At 51.4% G+C, this 20,529-nt stretch overlaps 2 protein-coding genes across 2 annotated transcripts in view; both read left to right on the top strand.

Moving 5' to 3' along the window:
- LOC108788099 (zinc finger protein 62 homolog) overlaps positions 1–20,529 on the top strand; it is a 949,422-nt gene that overhangs the window by 312,924 nt on the left and 615,969 nt on the right. The window lies entirely within an intron of this gene.
- LOC108788076 overlaps positions 1–20,529 on the top strand; it is a 240,035-nt gene that overhangs the window by 118,100 nt on the left and 101,406 nt on the right. The window contains exons 13-19 of the mRNA XM_018557808.1: positions 8,213–8,221; positions 10,191–11,196; positions 13,996–14,102; positions 14,289–14,355; positions 14,941–15,111; positions 16,069–16,177; positions 16,797–18,229. Of these exons, the coding sequence (XP_018413310.1) occupies positions 8,213–8,221; positions 10,191–11,196; positions 13,996–14,102; positions 14,289–14,355; positions 14,941–15,111; positions 16,069–16,177; positions 16,797–18,229 (2,902 nt within the window). The remainder of the gene's footprint in view (positions 1–8,212; positions 8,222–10,190; positions 11,197–13,995; positions 14,103–14,288; positions 14,356–14,940; positions 15,112–16,068; positions 16,178–16,796; positions 18,230–20,529) is intronic.

The following is a 20,529-nucleotide window of genomic DNA, read 5'->3' as shown; positions in this document are numbered from 1 at the left end:
ACACAGTACGGGTCATATATCACAAGGTAATATGATACAGAGAGATAGCTCACCACCTTCCACCTCAACCCACGTTCCTCGTCCTTCAGAAGTGCGCTCAATCCCCCTCTGATGGCCAGGAAGAGATGGAGGATGGTAAAGACATGATGGACAGGAGAGCAGATATGGACCTTAAAGCTGAACTCCAGCTATACTTAAAAATTCACCTGCAAGGGTTGACTGCTCATTCTATGGGGTCATATGTGGGCTATAGTACTCGCCTTATTTCCCGCTGGCTTCCTCCCGACTCTACAACTGGTCCCGAGATCCCACTCTTCTTCACCGATTGACCATTGGCAGATCACTGATGTCCAACCAGCAATTCTGCATTGTACGGGAGGACGCCAAGGGCCCACCCATATTAAAGGAGCATCAGAGAGAGGAGAAGAGCCCCCACTGCCAGGGGATGGAGGAATAAGCATTTAACCCCTACAGTGGTGAGAGCTCCACTGCAAGGTGACTCATTAAGAATAGCTGGAGTTCAACTTTAAAAAAGTCCAGCTGACCGCAGCCTGTAAGACCTCCATCACAATGACCTCGGTGGCCAGGGCTTTGAAGGTACTGTCAGACATAATGGAAGGAGGCCTTGAGGTCCACCCTGCAGAAAATAAAGGTCTCGGACGATTTTTTAAAGACTTCTATAATTAAGCTTCTCGCCATCACTCTCTTTAGACCTTTCAGAGTCCATGTAGGGTCAAGAAAAGGACAAGCAACCTCTACTTGAATTATTCACACAATTGGAGACACCTTCAAGGCAAAAGGTCATTTGACACATTCTGAATCTTTCGGCACATGGAGCAAGTAGCATGGCAGCATCCTTGGTGTCCATGTCCCAGCGGAAGCAATCTATAGAGCTTCAAGATGGTCAACTCAGAACAGGCTTATGAGCTGGATGTAGCAGCCACTATGGAGAGTAGATTGGGTTCTTCAGATCTCTCTCCTCTAATTGCACCCTTCCCAGGAGGTTTTATCATCGGACATGGAAGCACACTTCACTCGGGGCTTCCACCTTGGGCGTTTCTCCATGGAATGAATGCTCTCCTTCCTGCAACTGGGTCTGGACCAGCATCTGGCTCTCAGCACTATTATGGGTCACGTTCCTGCCCTTTCCATCTTCTTTAAGAGACCATTGGCCACTCACTCCATGATGAAAGCGAAGGAGCTCCCCCTGTTCGTTCCTGTGGCTAGATGGCCCTTTCTATCTTGTTCAAGAGACCAGTGGCCTCTCACTCCATGATGACAACGAATGAGCACCCCCTGTTTATTCCTGTGACTTGATGGCCCTTTCTATCTTGTTCAAGTGGCCATTGTCCTCTCACTCCATGATGACAACGAAGGAGCTCCCCTTTCGTTCCTGTGTCTCCATGGCCCTTTCTATCTTGTTCAAGGGACCAGTGGCCTCTCACTCCATGATGACAACAAAGGAGCTCCCCGTGTGCGTTCCTGTGACTCGATGGCCCCTTTTATCTTGTTCAAGGGACCAGTGGCCTCTCACTCCATGATAACAACAAAGGAGCTCCCCGTTCGTTCCTGTGGCTCCATGGGATCTGAATCTGGTTCTCTCTATGTTTCAGAAACTGCCATCTCTACTCATTAGAAACATTCCTCTCTCTACTCTTCCTCGCCAGGTGATATCCCTGGTAGCCATCAACCCTGCAGGACAAGTGTCTGAACTGGTAGCCTCATCCAACGAGGGAATTTTTATGGGTTTGTATGGTGGCGGTGAGGCCCAGAACGTCGTTCTTCCCCGAGAAAAAGGCAAGGAGATGAAGAACGTGGGACATGTTTGTGGTCTAATTCAGGAAAGCAGCCTAGGGTGACCACGCTGCTCCTCCTTACAATGGAGAAAGTGAATGTTGCCACCCAAAGACAGGAAGAGCAATACTAACGGGATCTCCAAGTCAAGACAAGAAAACGAATGCGGCCACCACATGTATATCACATTCTTGTTTCTGGACTTAGATACATTTGGTGCCGCCTGCCCCAACATATACTTACCTGTCTCCTGGTGAGTGGTCCGCCCAATCCCACGGCTGCTCTCATTACTGCCACCTCATGGCCGCGGCCATACAGTCATCGGGAATCGGCAGCGATAGCGGCACCAGGTTGGATTTCCGGGATGTCAACTCCAGAAGCTACGTATGAGGGGTCCGGTTGATATGTTCTTGATGACGGCGGTAAGGCCAAGCTGCAGACCTGTAGTCATTGGTGTTCTATGATTCTTTGAGAAACCGCACACAAATCACAAGACAGATGCCGATTGGACCGTTACTTTTTATTACACAGCTCATGTGATTTATTTCAGTTTTACGTACCCTAATTTTTAAAAAAACTTTATTAGATGAACTCAATTGACACAGGGCACATCCATGACATTCATATTACAAGGCAAGCTGCGAATTCTCCCACGCAGCCCGGCATCGTCTTCATGTTTGATAGACTTGATTGAGGTGATCAGACCAAGCAGTCCCTACTGGCCTGGAAATTAAAAATGCTAATACTCTATCAGGAAATGGGGGAGGGGGGGCAGTTAAGACCGTCCCCCAGCAAGTCCACTACTTGCTGAATCTGCAGCGACTGACTTTTGTTACATGTTTAAGGGATGGGTGGATGTGGGTCACATGACCAACGAGCAGGAATATTATTTGGGAAGTGACCTCTTTGACGAGTGGACCTTCTGGTGCTGAGAGAGGTAAGAACAGCGAGTAAAGCACTTCCCGCAGTCTGAGCAAGCGTAAGGCCGTTCGCCAGTGTGGGTCCGCCTGTGCGTGTTCAGTCCCGTCTTCTGGGTGAAGGATTTCCCGCACTCCGAACACGTGAAGGGCTTTTCCCCGGTGTGAGTCCTCTGGTGGGCCGTCAGGGCGCCACGTTGGGTAAAACACTTGTCGCACTCGGAGCAAGTGTAAGGCCGCTCCCCCGTGTGGATGCGTTGGTGGTTGACCAGCGCCTTCTGCAAGTGAAAGGATTTTCCGCACCACGAGCACGAATACGGCTTGATTACCAGGTGCCTTCTCTGGTGGACAGTCAGATCTCCCTTACGGGGAAAACACTTCCCACACTCCGAGCACGAAAAGGGCCGTTCGCCGGTGTGAATCACCTGGTGCTTGATCAGCACCGATTTGTGGAGGAAGGATTTGCCGCATTCCGAACACGCATAGGAGTGATCGGCAGAGTGAATCTTCTTGTGAGACTGAAGACCGAAGTCAGTGGAGAAGCTCTTCCCGCACTCGGAGCAGGCAAAGGGCTTCTCCCCGGAATGGAGTTTTTGGTGAGTGATGAGGTGCGACCTCCGGGAAAAACAATTTCCGCATTCCGAGCACCGATACGGTTTCTCACCGGAGTGAACCGTCTTGTGAACGACGAGGAGCAAGCGGCTGGAAAAGCGCATATTGCACGCCGTGCACACGTAGGTCTTCTCCCCCGTGTGAATCTGCTTGTGCAGCACCAGGGACCGCTTTTGCGAAAAGCGTTTTCCGCACTCCTCGCAGGGAAACGGTTTCTCCCCCGTGTGAGCAATCTGATGCTTCTTCAGGTCGAACTTCTGGTTGAAACCCCTCCCGCATTCCGAGCACACGTAGGGCTTCTCCCCCGTGTGAATCCGTTGGTGAATAAGGAGGCTGCTCCTCCGAAGGAAGTTCTTCCCGCACGTAGGGCAAGAGTACGGCCGCTCCTTGGTGTGAGACCGCGAGTGCCTCTTGAGCATCGACTTCTCCGTGAAACACTTCCCGCACTCCTTGCACGGAAACGGCCTCTCCTTGGAGTGAGTCCACGAGTGTCTCTTCAGCGTCGAGCGCTCCCTAAAACTCTTCCCGCAGTCCTTGCATGAGAACGGCTTCTCCCCGGTGTGAACCTTCTGGTGCCTTTTAAGCTGTGACCTTACCCGGAAAGTCTTCTCGCACTCGGGGCACGAGTACAGCTTCCGACCAGTATGGGCCTTCTGATGGTTCTCCAGCTTCCCCTTGTTGCCTTCAAATGTTCCACCACCCAAGCGGGCTGGGTAACGAGGCCCGTTGTCCTTCGGTTGGTCTCGAAGGGGGGCGGAGTTGCCAGTGAGGGTGTTTTTGCACTCGTCATCCCCCTGGGTCGTCCTCTCCGATGGTGGTATTGATGGACAAGTCGGGTGGATCATTATTTTGCGCCCGGTGACACGGGCATTTATACGAGAACCCTTGTTAACTGGTGATGGGTTTTGAGTTCTACGGGGCCCACCAGCGCCATCTTGTTTCGAGCCCGACGCCTTCCTTATAGGGCGGCGTGGTTGTAGTGTCTCGGCCTTTTCGGCTAAACCTGTTGAGTACAAAGGCATGGGGGTTACCAGCTTGTTCACGGTGCCTCCTCCTTGTTACTCCCCTATATGAAAGTTCTTTGGAAGCACCGATACCGGTTTTTCAGTACCGAGTATGAGTACCGATATTTTGCTTTCGGTACTCGCCGATAACCGGTGCATCCACTGGCATGGAACTGCCTTTCCAGGCAATCAGGAAGTCGGGGCATTACTCGTCATTACTCCTCACTGCCCGGGAAGCCGAATCCGTGTTATTTGGCCGGCTTGATTGTGATTGGTTGGGAAACCGGCTTCCCAGCCAATCAGGAAATCAGGCGGCGAGTAATGACCATGCTGGTTGGCTGGAAAGCCGGCTTCACAGCCAATCAGCATCGAGCCGGCATTTTCGGGGCTCATTGGCCGGGAAGCCGGCTCCATTCTGATTGGCCGGGAAGCTGGCGTCCTGGCCAATAAGAATGGAGCCGGCTTCCTGACCAATCAGAAAGCCGGGTCATCATTTCTCACTGCCCGGGAAGCCGGCTCCATGTTATTTGGCCAGCTTGATTGTGATTGGCTGGGAAACCAGCTTCCTGGTCAATCAGGAAACCATGGGACGAGTAATGACCATATGCTGGTTGGCTGGAAAGCCGGCTTCACAGCCAATCAGCATCGAGGCAGCTGTTCGGCCCACTCAATGCTCATTGGCCAGGAAGCCGGCTCCATTCTGATCAGCTTCCTGGCCGATCAGAATGGAGCCGGCTTCCCGGCCAATCAGGAAGCCCAGAGGCGGTTCAGCTTCCTGGTCGCACGGGAAGCCGGCTCCATGTTTCCCTACGGCACTGGCGGTCAGAGGAAGTCTTCCTCTGACCAGAAGTTCCGGTATCGGAGCATTTGGGCGAGTACGAGTACTCGGTATCGGAGCATCCATAGTTCTTTGTTCCAATAATGGTGACCATAGTGGCGATTTACTTGTTTCTACATCTAATAGACCCGTTTGCCAATTCACTGAGGCGGGGGAAGGGGCAGAAACTAAAGTTACCCCCAGACTTTAGAGGCCACCACCAAGGGAAGTCCTCAAAGGGTGGAAAGCCTTTGATACATTTTCAAGATTGGCTCTCCTGATCTAGCAGCTTACATCAAGGTGCGGGATGTTGGGTTCAGCCTTGGCCAACATGGTGACCTTCTAACAAAGGTGTCAGAAACAACCCATAAGTGGTCCTCAAAATAAGGGGTTCTGCTTGTGATAACCAGGTTGTTGATAGCCACCAGGCACCCACTTAATGCTGAAGGGCTTTAGTAAAAACTACTACTCACTACATTGAAAGGTCAAAAGAGTGTGACTTGGTGTTTCCAAGTAGGAGTTCCACTTGCATTCATCTACATTATAAACCTGTTCCTTCCAGGAATGTCACACACTGGTCTCACCCAGACCTCCCTCTCATGTCTCTTGTAAGTACAAAAGTCATGAATTCTTACCCGGTGATGTGAGGGGCGGCTGATCCTCCATCATGAAGTCCTTGTAGAGATCCCGGTGTCCTTCTAGATACTCCCACTCCTCCATGGAGAAATAGACAGAGACATCCTGACACCTTATAGGAACCTGACACACACAATGATACAGTCACCATCCAGACACATCCCTTGTCTGTTACTGGATCATGTCCCAGAATTCCCGGCACCGCTCACCTCTCCCGCCAGCAGATCAATCATCTTCTTGGCGACTTCCAGAATCTTATCCTTCCTCTTGAGGACCAGGAAGTGAGTTGGAGGCACTTTGATTGTTACGTGGTCATCAGACTTTTTCAATATCTGTTGAAAGAGCAAGAGTGATGTCATGTGACCTCCCAGAATCCTCCTCACCTCTCCGGTCAGGTCTGTGTCTTATTAATAGAGATAAGAGTGATGTCATGTGACCTCCCAGAATCCTCCTCACCTCTCCGGTCAGCAGGTGGATGATCTCCATAGTCAGGTTTAAGATCTTCTCAGCCAGCTCACTGCCGTCACCCATCTCCATCCTCTGCAGATCAGCGGATGTCCTGGGCGATTCTCGTCTCACCACCATCTGGCGTCGCCGTGACGGTTGAAGCACCTGTGAAAATGCCACATCGGGAAGAAAAAAAAATGCCAAATAAATGACAGACATTGTATCTGAGTTGTGCAGTATAAAGCATAATATGTATAAGAGATATAAATATTACACTGAACATCAGAGATACATGTCTGCCCAACACATAACCCACAAGAACCCCCTAGGATACCTTTCTGCCCCCAAACAATGAGACCCCACACACACAAGTCTCCCCAAACTCCTCTTAACCCCACCCACTTCCTGCTTTAAAAAAAATGTCACTTCCTGCTAATTCTCTGCGTTCCATTCTACTTCCTGGTTCTGCGTTCCACTCTCACTTCCGGTGATGTGTCGAAAGTGCGAACTTATCGAGTTGTGGGACCGCATTACTTCCGGTTTCCTCAGAACTACGAGGTTTTTACACAAAACATGTTGTGCACGAGCGCCATCCACGGCATTGCCCTATAGACATAGACCACAGCAATAAAGTAATAAAATGATGTAGGATGACAGTAAGCCAGCACGTTCTTTATCTCCGGTGCCCCACGCAATATGGCCGCCGCTTGAGTGGGGCACCTGAGCTAAAGAACGCGCTGGCTTACTGTCATCCTACATCATTTTATTACTTTATTGCTGTGGTCTATGTCTATAGGGCAATGCCGTGGATGGCGCTCGTGCACAACATGTTTTGTGTAAAAACCTCGTAGTTCTGAGGAAACCGGAAGTAATGCGGTCCCACAACTCGATAAGTTCGTAGTTTTGATCGATCACCGGCCCCTATACATTTGATACTGCGGGAGGCGCTTCCACTAGCGGCCGCCAGAGGGCGCTCGAGTCCTCACTCATAATCCCTATGGGCGAAAAGGTGCAGTTAGCAAAAGCGGCCGCTAGATGGGGGCGCTGAGCGCTGGTTATAGATGCAGGAAGTGAGCGCAGGCTTAGTGGAACGCAAGAACCCGGAAGTGCCTTTGGGAGCTGGGAGGAGCCTGGAAAGTGGGAGACATTTGGTTGGTCTGGGTGTGAGCTGGAATTATTTGGGGTAGGAGAATATATTGTAATAATTGACTGAAGATCAATATAATGTTTATATGATTGGATACAGAGGACAGCCATGTGATATCATTCTATGGACCCTTGTCCTTTCCATAGGTGATACAATAATAATAATAATATATCTCTGTTTGCTTTATCTTCCATTTATAGGCATTTTCCTGTCCATCCCGATGAGCCATGGGTGCGCCACGCTGCCGGGAAACTCTGACAGGGAGTGTAAGGATCAGCTGCTGATACCCTGAGCATATGGGGACAGACCGGAGTCACATGACTGAGAAGAACATCATACATCTCGCCCTGGTGATCACCTACCAGAGACCGGAGAGGTGAGGAGGATTCTGGGAGGTCACATGACATCACTCTTATCTCTATTAGTAAGACACAGACCTGACCGGAGAGGTGAGGAGGCTTCTGGGAAGGTCACATGACATCACTCTTATCTCTATTAATAAAACACAGACCTGACCGGAGAGGTGAGGGGGATTCTGGGAGGGCACATGACATCACTCTTAATAAAACACAGTCCTGACCGGAGAGGTGAGGAGGATTCTGGGAGGTCACATGACACCACTATTAATAAAACACAGACCTGACCGGAGAGGTGAGGAGGTTTCTGGGAGGTCACATGACATCACTTATATCTAAACGTATGTATCTATGCAGGATTACGTAGCAGTGAAGAAGACATCTGGTGATGGACAGAGCCCCATGACACTCCTTGACACCTGGCAGAAAGAACAAGAAGATTCTAGAAGTCACCGAGAAGATCATTGAGCTGCTGACAGGAGAGGTGAGCGGTGCCGGGAATTCTGGGACATGATCCAGGAACAGACAAGGGATGTGTCTGGGTGGTGACTGTATCATTGTGTGTCAGGACGTCTCTGTGGTTCCTCTCTTGATAGGAACATAAGTCACCCCGGAAGGACATCAGGACGAAGGACCGGCTGCTTCTCACATCAATGGGTACGTCAAGGTTTCTGTACATGGGAAGGGAACACTGGGCCGTTGTAGCTGATCACTGCCATGACGGATCAAGTCAAGGGGTTGTACCATGGGGAAGATCTCTTTCTGGAGCCTGAGGGGTTGCATGCTGAGGGCTCCATGTCAAAACAAGAGCTTGTAAGGTGGACAGGAGGTCAGCCGAGGAGCTGAGAGTAGAGGGAACATGGAAGCTACATGGAGTGTGTACAGTAGTGCCATCTGAAGCATTGTAGACTATAGCACGCCGGGTGGGAGGGATCAGGAACGGCGTTGCATGAGATGAATTCGGACCAGATTAGTGATCACGGGTTAGACCACCTGGGCAAAAAACTCTAAGCAAGTGACCTGTTCCCTTAAAGAAGACCTCAACTCTGGAAGCTGCACCCCAAATAGCCAGGCAGAGGGCAAAGGAGTGGTCACCAGCAGTGCTTGTGGTCTCCCTGAAGCTGATCTCCCCCATTATTGACTTACCATGCCTTCTTCTGGAGGCAGCCATCTTGGTAGAGGCAGGGCTATGCTTCCTCAGGTCGGAACCTCCAGCCAGGAGAACAAGGAGCAGTCGATGGCTGCATTGCTCTAGGTGACCTCAGGTTGCAGATGCACAGCCATGAGGTTGTAGGCACACTTCCATACCAGGAGGGAGCATGAGACCTCTTCACATGATGCATTGCCCTAGGTGGCCTCACGTTGTAGAAAGAGCATGATACCTCTTCCCATGATGCATTGCCCTAGGTGGCCTCACTTTGTAGAAGGAGCATGAGACCTCTTCCCATGATGCATTGCCCTAGGTGACCTCACTTGTAGAAGGAGCATGAGACCTCTTCCCATGATGCATTGCCCTAGGTGACCTCACGTTGCAGAAGGAGCATGAGACCTCTTCCCATGATGCAGTGCCCTAGGTGGCCTCACGTTGTAGAAGGAGCATGAGACCTCTTCCCATGATGCATTGCCCTAGGTAGCCTCACGTTGCAGAAGGAGCATGAGACCCCTTCCCATGATGCATTGCCCTAGGTGGCCTCACGTTGTAGAAGGAGCATGAGAACTCCCCCCATGATGCAGTGCCCTAGGTGGCCTCACGTTGTAGAAGGAGCATTAGATCTCTTCCCATGATGCATTGCTCTAGGTGGCCTCACGTTGTAGAAGGAGCATGAGACCTCTTCCCATGATGCATTGCCCTAGGTGGCCTCACGTTGTAGAAGGAGCATGAGACCTCTTCCCATGATGCATTGCCCTAGGTGATCTCACATTGTAGAAGGAGCATGAGACCTCTTCCCATGATGCATTGCCCTAGGTGGCCTCACGTTGTAGAAGGAGCATGAGACCTCCTCCCACAATGCATTGCTCAGATCTAGCAGCCTTCCCCCCTTCTAGGTTTTACTAGAGTGTGATTCTAACACCGATATATTTATGTAATGCAGAGGTACACAAGGGCCCCCAGAAACAACGGGCCTCCCGTGATGTGAAGCGGGAAGGAAGCCCCTCAGACGGGGACTTTGATGCAGAACTAGAATACACAACGGTCCACATCAAGAAGGAGTCTGACTCTGAAGATGATCTCCTGGACTGTGACCTGCCGGGAAATGCTGATGTCTCCGAGGTTGAGGGCCACACAAGGCTTGGTCACATCAAGGACGAGTCCGGCGAGGACGATCACGAGTCGGACTATTTATCCATCTGCATTAAAGAGGAATCGTTTTCGGAGGACGAGGGGGATCCTTCCGCCCATACGGTCCCGTGGTCGGGCGAGGCCGAAGATAGGCGCGTGCGGGAAGGTGCAGAGACGAGGGCTTTCAGCTGCGATGGGTGCAAGAAAAGCTTCGCCAGCAGCTCCGACCTCCTCAAACACCAGCTGGTGTACAAGGGGCCCCATTCTCTCATCTGTCTGGAGTGCGGAAAGTGTTTCGCCAAGAAAGCACAGCTGGTTAAACATCAGCGTATCCACACCAGGCCCAAGCCCTTCACCTGCCCCGAGTGCAAGAAGTCCTTCCCTCTGAAGTCCCTCCTGATAACGCACCAGAGGGTCCACACGGGGGAGAAGCCGTTCTCATGCCCGGAGTGCGGAAAGTGTTTTGCCCAGCAGTCGTCGCTCATCAAACACGTGAGGACTCACTCGGGGGAGAAGCCGTACAGTTGCTTGACGTGCGAGAAGAGCTTCACCAGCAGCACCAACCTCATTCTGCACCACCGTACGCACACGGGAGAGAAGCCCTTTGTGTGCACAGACTGTGGGAAGGGCTTTGGCCAGAAGTCCCTCCTGGTCATCCATCAGAGGTCCCACACGGGGGAGAAGCCTTATTCCTGCCCCATCTGCGGAAAGTTCTTCACCAGCAAGTCCCCCTTTGTCCGGCACCAGCGAATTCACACGGGCGAGAAGCCTTTTTCCTGTCCGGAGTGTGGGAAGTGCTTCAACCAGAATTCGCTACTCATGAAGCACCAGCGCGTTCACACGGGAGAGAAACCCTTTCCCTGTCCCGAGTGCGGGAAATTCTTCGCCCAGAAGACCTCCCTGGGCAAACACCGACGGACTCATTCCGGGGAGAAGCCCTACATGTGCTGTGAGTGCGGGAAGAGCTTTGCCCGCAGCACTCACCTCACCGTTCACCAGAGAATCCATTCGGGAGAGAAGCCGTACTCCTGCTCACAGTGTGGGAAATGCTTCAACCAGAAATCGGTGCTGATCAGTCACCAGAGAACTCATACCGGGGAACGACCTTTTTCTTGTTCCGAGTGTGGGAAGCGCTTCACCCGCAGCTCCCACCTTCATATACACCAGAGAGGCCACTCATTAGAGGCCTCGCTCGCCAATTGAGAGACTCGTGTGGGTAAAGTACACATAAAACATTTGCACATGCTTACACTCATGGACAGTGCCCGTTGGTCCATAAATCGCAGCCTTGGAATTACTATGTATAGCTTTTTATGTGCACATTGACCTCGGTCATGTGCTCTATAATGGGTGGGTGAGATGGATGGAGATTTGCTCCACAGCACGATGCATCCTGCACGTAGTGTGCTTGTGTTCATTGCCTGGAGCCGCACAAAGCCTATTGGTGCTCTGAGGGTCATATGACTACCCAGCTAGCCGCCTCATGTGATACTTCTGCACGTCATGCGGAGACCCCATCATCTTCACTGACAGCTGATCACTTTCTCCCCATAATCCGGCCCATGTGACACTCCTGCACGTCATCCGGGGCGACCCCCTTTATCTTGACTGACAGCTGATCACTTCCTCCCTTCTCCCCTGAATTCCGGCCCATGTGACACTCCTGCACGTCATGCGGGGACCCCCATCATCTTCACTGACAGCTGATCACTTCCTCCTTTCTCCCCTGTATTCCGGCCCATGTGACACTCCTGCACGTCATCCGGGGCGACCCCCTTTATCTTGACTGACAGCTGATCACTTCCTCCCTTCTCCCCTGAATTCCGGCCCATGTGACACTCCTGCACGTCATGCGGGGACCCCCATCATCTTCACTGACAGCTGATCACTTCCTCCTTTCTCCCCTGTATTCCGGCCCATGTGACATTCCTGCACGTCATGCGGAGACCCCCTTTACCTTGAATGACAGCTGATCACTTCCTTCTTGTCTCCTCTGCATTCCGGCTAATGTGACACTCCTGCACGTCATCCGGGGACCCCCTTCATCTTCACTGACAGTTGAACACTTCCTCTGTTCTGTATTGTGACACATGTGACACTCCTGCACGTCATGCGGGGCGACCCCCTTTAGCTTCACTGACAGCTGATCACTTCCTCCTTTCTCCCCTGTATTCCGCCCATGTGACACTCCTGCATGTCATGCGTTGCAGCTCTGAGGGTCAAATGGCTCCCCAGCTAGCCGACTCATATGACACTCCTGCACATCATTCGGGGGGCGGCGCCATCATCTTGATTGACAGCTGATCACTTCCTCTTCTCTCCCCTTTTATCCGGCCCATGTGACACTCCTGCACGTCATCCGGGGACCCCCATCATCTTCACTGACAGCTGATCACTTCCTCCCCTGAATTCTGGCCCATGTAACACTCCTGCAGGTCATCCGGGGACCCCCAATCTTCACTCACAGTTGATCACTTCCTCGTCTCTCCCCTTTTATCCAGCCCATGTGACACTCCTGCACGTCATCCGGGGCGACCCCATCATCTTCACTCACAGTTGATCACTTCCTCGTCTTAGTGGTGTCATTGATGTTGTATGTGAGACGTCCGAGTATTAAAAATATACACAACGAAGGAATGTCTTTTTATTGATTATTGGAAATCTGTTGAGCAGGAAGAAGAAGCTGTCATGAGCCGGTCTTTACTTCCTGTCTGCCTTCAATCATCATCAAGCTCCCTCTCCTCCTGATCCGTACTGTCCCTGGCTGGGGGCTGCACACCTTAGCTATGCAATCTGCTGATCAGTTGCTTCACTACACTCTATTGGATTGTACTCAAGCAACTGACCAGCAGATTGCACAGCTAATCAAGCAAGTGATCGGCGCAGTGCACAGCTCAAGTGCGCAGCACCCAGTAAATATAAAAGGCACACGTGAATACAGCTCCTTAATGCAATCATTGTAAATGCCGGAATCTGACCTGGTATCAGTCTCCATGTACAGCAGAGCTTAGAAAGGGGGGAGAGAGAAGCAGCACGAGGAGTCAACTGCAGTAAAAAGGAGCATGCTGAAAGGAGGAGGGAGCCGAGTGCAAGCGAGGTGAGCTCATCAGTCTGCTGCTTCTCCTCTCGCTGTCCAGTCACAGGTTGGGGGAGGGGCCAGAGCTGAAAGAGTTACTTGACTGCAGCAGAGGAAAAGCAGGCTGTCTGTCTGGGCTGTGCAGTGTAAATCCCAGGGCCGGCGATTCTTACTTGTGATGAAAGGTTTGATGACGGGGGGGATGATGCATTCAAATGACTTGAAGGCCTCATTCACACAGGAATCGTCCGGCACGTACAGCTCCGTGCTGCGTGGACGCCCGTATCGGGCAGCTCCCGGGAAGGTCAGGTGCTGCGTGTGATTAGTACGCAGCCCCCGTCCTTCTCTATGGGACTACGCGGCCGTACGCTCACCCGCCCTGCACGTCCGTGCCGTTGCGCGTGTCCGTACTCGTACGCTGACAGGATGGATCCTGTCTGCGTCCGAGCCAAGAAAAACGCAGCCCTGTGGACCTGCACGGCCGCGTAGTCCCATAGAGAAGGACGGGGGCTGCGTACTAATCACACGCAGCACCCGTCCTTCCCGGGAGCTGCCGATACGGCCCTGCACACATCACAGAGCTACACTGATTCCAGTGTGAATGAGACTGAAAAACTATTTCAAGGTAAGCACTGCAAAAATGAAAACCCCCCAGCTATGTGTACTTCCCCTTTAAGAGTAACACCTTACTAGGTAACTGCATTTTCAATGACAAAAGGTTATAACAATATTATAAGTCATTAATAACGCCAACTATACACTATAAATCCTAATTTGTCTCCACGGCAGACAAGTGCAGCACTGTGACAGTGTGACCCTTATTGCCAGGAACTTCAAGGTCTCTTCTTCATCAATCCTTACCCGGAAAAAGATTCCACCACTTCCTGGTTGTGCGTTCCACCTCGCAGAAAGACGTCGCACGCTACTTCCTGGTTTTGCGTTTCACCCGACAGGACAATTCCGCACTCTACTTCCGTGTTGTGCGTTCCACCACGGCCACGCCCCTCGTTATACGGTGCGCCACTCAGCTCTGAGGCGTCTATGCGAGAACCGCGGCCATTTTGTTGTAGCCCACGGCTTTCTGTTTATAGAAAAACAAATAGAAGATATAGGAATTCTACATAAAATTGTTCGTGAGCTTCTTTGCTATAACAGTACAGATCTATTATCAATAGATTATTGTTGTTATTATCATTGTTAGGCTGGAAAAACTTGGCGACCATTTTGCTGTGGTCCAAAAGCTTGTTGTGAAAAGATATCCTACCTGGGTGAAGGACTACAGCTCCCAGTGTCCCCTAAGCTCTATCCTTCCCAGAATGCACTGCACCTCCAGTATCCCCTCCTTTGTTGCAGACATAGAATATATATATATATTTTTTTTAAGGACTGATGTGCTAGGTTTGTGCTCTATCCACCATAGAAGAGGTAATGCACTTCTTATATAGGATTGATGTTATAAAACTTCAGGAGCTGACCTTTGGCATTCAGGTTTGTGGCTGTTATTGAATAGAAAGGGGCTCATTCAAATCTTGGTTATTGATGCCTTGGAGACCATATCACCCCGCATACAGTATGAACATTGATACATCTCCATGTTCCCCTTTGTAGAGTCCATTGGAAGCGGACTGAGTTTTCCCGATGCTCGTGATGGACAAGGATCAGAGGCACGTGGCTGAGAAGATATTAGACCTGACTATGGAGATCATCTACCTGCTGACCGGAGAGGTGAGGGGGATTCTGGGAGGTCAGATGACATCACTCTTATCTCTATTAATAAGACACAGACCTGACCGGAGAGGTGAGGAGGATTCTGGGAGGTCACATGACATCACTCTTATCTGCTTTCCAAACAGGTTTACAGACTGGCGAAGGAGACTTCTGCTGAGACCAGGTCACAGAATGTGTCAGAAGAAAGGCGCCGGAAACACGTTATGGAGACCCCATTTCCTACCATAATGCATGAAAAGAACAACAAGAGGATTCTAGAAGTCATTAACAAGATGATTGAGCTGCTGACGGGAGAGGTGAGCGGTGCTGGGAATTCTGGGACATGATCCAGGAACAGACAAGGGATGTGTCTGGATGGTGACTGTATCATTGTGTGTGTCAGGTTCCTATAAGGTGTCAGGATGTCTCTGTCTATTTCTCCATGTAGGGATGGAAGAATTCGGAGGAACAGAAGGAAGTCATGATGGAGAATGAGCCACTCCTCACATCACCGGGTAAGAGGAGAGAGCAGTACGGAGGGTCCACCTAGATCCCCCATCATCTGATACACACATAGAGACAATGTATTCAGTCAGTGTGTGTGTTTCCTACAGCTGGATCCAGTAAGAGGAACCCACCAGAGAGATGTCCCCGTCCTCTGTATTCCCGGGATTCCGCACAGGAACATCATGAGATCCCTCAGGCCCTTCTATATTCCCGGGATTCCGCACAGGAACATCATGAGATCCCTCAGGCCCTTCTATATTCCCGGGATTCCGCACAGGAACATCATGAGATCCCTCAGGCCCTTCTATATTCCCGGGATTCCGCACAGGAACATCATGAGATCCCTCAGGCCCTTCTATATTCCCGGGATTCCGCACAGGAACATCATGAGATCCCTCAGGCCCTTCTATATTCCCGGGATTCCGCACAGGAACATCATGAGATCCCTCAGGCCCTTCTATATTCCCGGGATTCCGCACAGGAACATCATGAGATCCCTCAGGCCCTTCTATATTCCCGGGATTCCGCACAGGAACATCATGAGATCCCTCAGGCCCTTCTATATTCCCGGGATTCCGCACAGGAACATCATGAGATCCCTCAGGCCCTTCTATATTCCCGGGATTCCGCACAGGAACATCATGAGATCCCTCACCATGATCAGGTAGGTGGTCCTGAGGGTTTCCGATGAAGTGCACCGTATGATCTGGAGAGAAGAGTTTTGGATCCTATATTCTGATTCTCCTTGTGTCTTGTCCACCGTACAGGAAGAAAACCTGATTGATATCAAAGTTGAGATTAAGGAGGAAGCAGAAGAAGGGGAGATCACACCCGTGATGGTGAAGGAGGAGGAAATCCCTACAGAGATCAGCACAGGTGAGGAATAAAACACCAAGTCCAGAAACATTCACCGAGTCTCCTTGTTCACTTTCTTGGGGGACGAGGGCCCTCAGGACCCACCAACCCTTGGTGGGACCTGGCTCTCCTCCCATTATTTGGTCAGTCACAGCTTGTCACAGTTCTGTAGACCCTCTGTGTTGCCAGGGGCAATAGGCAGGACAGACACTGGAGATGTGCTCAGACAGATGGTTAGCATTGGCCAGGTCAGGCACAGGCAAATGGAGTCCAGGTTCCAGAGTAAGCAAAGCAATGATGGGAAGTCAGAAGGTAACAGGCCAATGATTAGGAAAAGCTCAGGCAAGCTGAGTTCACACAAAGTCCTGATAATACATAGGAATAATCAACGGAATAGACAGCCAGACAGAAGTCAGAGACAGATAGACCCCCAACAAACAAACCTGTTGATCAGGCCTGGGCTTCAAGCTGTTGTCTCGGTTTAATGTCCACTAATGAGAGAAGGTGTGCACAAGAGTTACCTTAGCCGCAGTGCTCTGTAATGACCAGCAGAGGGCGAAGGTTCCAGGTCGATCGTTACGCAGCTTGCTTTTTGTTAGCGCTCTCCACTTTTATTAACATTCATTTTACTCCCCATCAGATGGACTCTACATCAGGAGAACATCGGGGGAACATCTCGATTGTAAAACCGAATACAGTGACAACAGACTAAAGACCCCAAGAGAATCCCCCCACTGGGAGATCAGGTCAGCTGATCCTTCCAATCCTGAAGAAGCTTCTGTAGATGTTGGTCTACCCGGCATGGGCCATGCCAGCGGGCAGGTTTTCCCCTGCTCCAAATGCGGTAAATGTTTCGGCCAGAACGCGGAACGCGTCCGCCACGAGAAGCTTCACTTGGCCGAGAAGCTGCTTCAGTGCCCCGAGTGCCAAAAATGCTTCTCCAACAAGGTGGCCCTCAACCGGCATAAGAAACTCCACACGGCCAACAAGCCGTTTCAGTGCCCGGAGTGCGGCAAGCAGTTCCTGTACAAATCCACCCTTCTGCACCACCAGCTTCTGCACCAGGCCGAAAAGCCCTTCGCTTGCCAGGAGTGTGGGAGGAGCTTCATCCAGAAGGCTGACCTTCTGGTCCACCAGAGGGTCCACACGGGCGAGAAGCCCTTCCGGTGCTCGGACTGCGGTCAAAGCTTTTCGCAGAAGTCCCAGCTCACCCGTCACGTGAGGTTCCACACGGGCGAGAAACCGTTCGCCTGCCAGGACTGCGACCGGAGCTTCAGGGACAAAAAGGACCTGACGGTCCACCGGCGGATCCACACGGGGGAGAAGCCGTTTCAGTGCTCCGAGTGCGGCCGCCGGTTCTCCCACAAACCCCGGCTGGTGCGCCACCAGAAGCTGCACTCCGGGGACCGGCCGTTCCCTTGCCCCGAGTGCGAAAAACGCTTCGTGCAGAAGACGGACCTCGTCATCCATTTACGAAGCCACACCGGCGAGAAGCCCTTCCCGTGCCCGGAATGCGACCGGCGCTTCGCCCAAAAATCCAAGCTGCTTCGCCACTGGAGGCTCCACACGGTCGAGAAGCCGTTCTCCTGCACGGACTGCGGCAAATGCTTCACAGACGAGCCGACGCTCGCCGCGCACCAGAGGGATCACCTGGACGAAAAGCCGTCCTCTGGGCCCAAGAGCCGAAAACTTTTTCAAAAGCAGCCCAGGGCGCGCGCCGACGACCAATCGTACCCTTGCACCGAGTGCGAAAAGACATTCCCATGCAGGGCCAGGCTTGTCCAGCACCAGGTCTTCCACACGCGGGAGAGGCCCTACCCGTGCCCGGACTGTGGGAAATGCTTCCCGTATAAATCGTACCTTGTCCGCCACCGGAGGACCCACACCGGCGACAAGCCTTACCCGTGCCCGGAGTGCGACCGCCGCTTTGCCGAAAAAACCAAGCTGGTCCGGCATCTGAGGCTTCACACGGGCGAGAGGCCCTTTTCCTGCACGGAATGTGGGAAAAGCTATACGCAGAAGCAGAGCCTGGTCCAACATCTGAGGAGTCACCAGGATGGAAGGCCCGTGCGATGACCAGAGCCCGGCAAGCAGTCTACAGAGAATGGACTTCTGGTCATCTGAAGAGCTTGAGGGCACATTGGAAGCTCTTATAGACCATCAATGTAGAGTCTTCTGGTGTCAATAAGTGACAGTGAAGCCCCCCTTGACCATATTAGAAGTAGCTGATGAGGAAAAGCAGTCACGCCTTTTTGTTGGAGGAGAAGAGCTTGCCTAGTAGGAGCCAACGGCTCCTGACTGCCCCAACAGTTCACAGAATCCTCATCACCTACCCAACAATGCCAATTCAGCAGATACAAAGCTCTCTAGAAGGAAGGAGGGGAACACCAGAAGGAAGTAAGAGTGTAACAACCAGCCTGGAACCTCTCTCGCCATCTGCTGGTCATTACACAGCTCTGCTGTGCTCGCCTGTGCTCATTAGTGGACTTTAAAGAAACGTGCATACAAACCTAAAGTACAAATTTGTATGGGTATAGGTGTGGACTGTGGACGATGAAATCCATTCAATCACAGTTTAATAGTTCAAAGCCCAACTCCAGCCCGTCCCTCAATGTATGTAATTTTTAAAATATTCTGTATATATTCCTTTTTTTTTTCCTGCTGTCCTCTGACCAGACATTTGATGGCCCCGGTTACTTCCAGCAGTGGGTAGGCCTCAATGCTGGTGATGTACTGTAAGCCCAGGAAGACCTGATAGTGCTTGGCCATCAATCAACCTGGCTGAGGACCGGTGTTCTATCGAAAGCTCCAACTCGTCGAAATCTCCAACTACTTCACGGCCGGGTATTTGCAAGTTGGAGATTTCGACCAGACGGCGTTAGACTGGAAAACCCAAAACACTGACGGAGCTCTGCGCAGCTGCACTGTAACAATATTCAGCAGGTGGCAAACTCGAGGAGTATTCTGAAAGCGCAACGTGCGCGGCAACTGTACGGCGCTCCAGTCTTTCTGAGCACCGGTAGTGAGGTAGCTGGAGATCTCAATGAGTTGGAGCTTTCGATAGAACACCGGCACTGGACCACAGAGTGGTAGGTTTGGGGGGGAGCAACTCAAGTATTGCAACTCAATCTGCACTTTTTAAATGTGGTGGGGTTAGGTTTACCCATAGGGGACAGTGAGGGATATGCCTGGGGATGGTGGGAAGCAAAGATTTGGAACCTTTGGTGCCCCAGGGCAAAGTATTTCAACCTTTTTTTCAGTCCTGGCATACTTTGAAAGTATGATAAATCTTGAGGCACTCCAGTCTAGAATGTAAAACATGAGGTTTGGTCCCTCCAAAATCCAACCACACCCTTATGCGAGAAGCGAGAGAGTGGTTTGGATTGGATTTTAAAGGGGTGTAAACACAACTTAGATGTTGTGTTTACATTAGGAGCCCCTTTCACATCAGTCACCCCTTCTCACATTAGGAGCCACCCTTTGACATTAGAGGTCCCCCTTCACACACCTCTACATCAGAACCCCAGCGTTTACATTAGGAGCCCCCCATGTTATATTAGAAGCCCCTCTTATACAGTGTCTCCCCTCTACATCAGAGCCCTCCCCTACATAGAGTCCCACCCTTTCACATCTGAGTTCCCCCTTCACATCAGAGTCACCCCTCTCACACTAGGATCCCCCCTTGACATCAGAAGCCTCCCTTTCACAGGAGGAGCCCTCGTTACATCAGAAACCCCCTTTACATTAGGAGCCCGCCTGTTATATTAGAAGCCCCCATTTCAAACAGAGTCTCCCCTCTACATCAGAGCCCTCCCCTACATATCAGAGTCCCCCCCTTTCTCATCTGGGCTCCCCTTCACATCAGGAACCCCTTTGACATCAGTGTAACCCCTCTCACATCAGAAGCCTCCCCTTCACAGCAGGAGCCCTCTTTACATCAGAACCCCCTCCCCCCCTTTTTATTAGTAACCCCCTGTTATTTTAGAAGCCCCCCTTCATATAAGAGTCCCCCCTTTCATATCTGAGTCCCCCCTTCACATCAGGAGCCCCCTTGACATCAGAGTCTCCCCTCTCACACTAGAATCCCCCCCTTGACATAGGAATCCTCCCCTTTACAGCAGGAGCCCTCTTTACATCAGAAACCTCCCTTTTTATTAGGAGCCCCCTGTTATATTAGAAGCCCCCCTTCATATCAGAGTTCCCACTTCATATCAGAGTTCCCTGTTTCACATCATAGACACCCCTCTCACACTAGGATCCCACCTTTACATCAGAAGCAGTGGTGTAACAATAGCCATAGCGGCCCATGCGGCTGCTATGGGGCCTGGGGGTGGAAGGGGGCCCCCAATAAGGATTGGAGAAGTTGCTTCTAA

The sequence above is a fragment of the Nanorana parkeri genome, unplaced genomic scaffold, assembly GCF_000935625.1.
Source record: "Nanorana parkeri isolate BGI_ZX_2015 unplaced genomic scaffold, ASM93562v1 scaffold305, whole genome shotgun sequence".
Lineage (NCBI taxonomy): Eukaryota > Metazoa > Chordata > Amphibia > Anura > Dicroglossidae > Nanorana > Nanorana parkeri.
The sequence above is the reverse complement of the archived record's forward strand: the minus strand, read 5'-3'. Positions and strand labels throughout refer to the sequence as shown.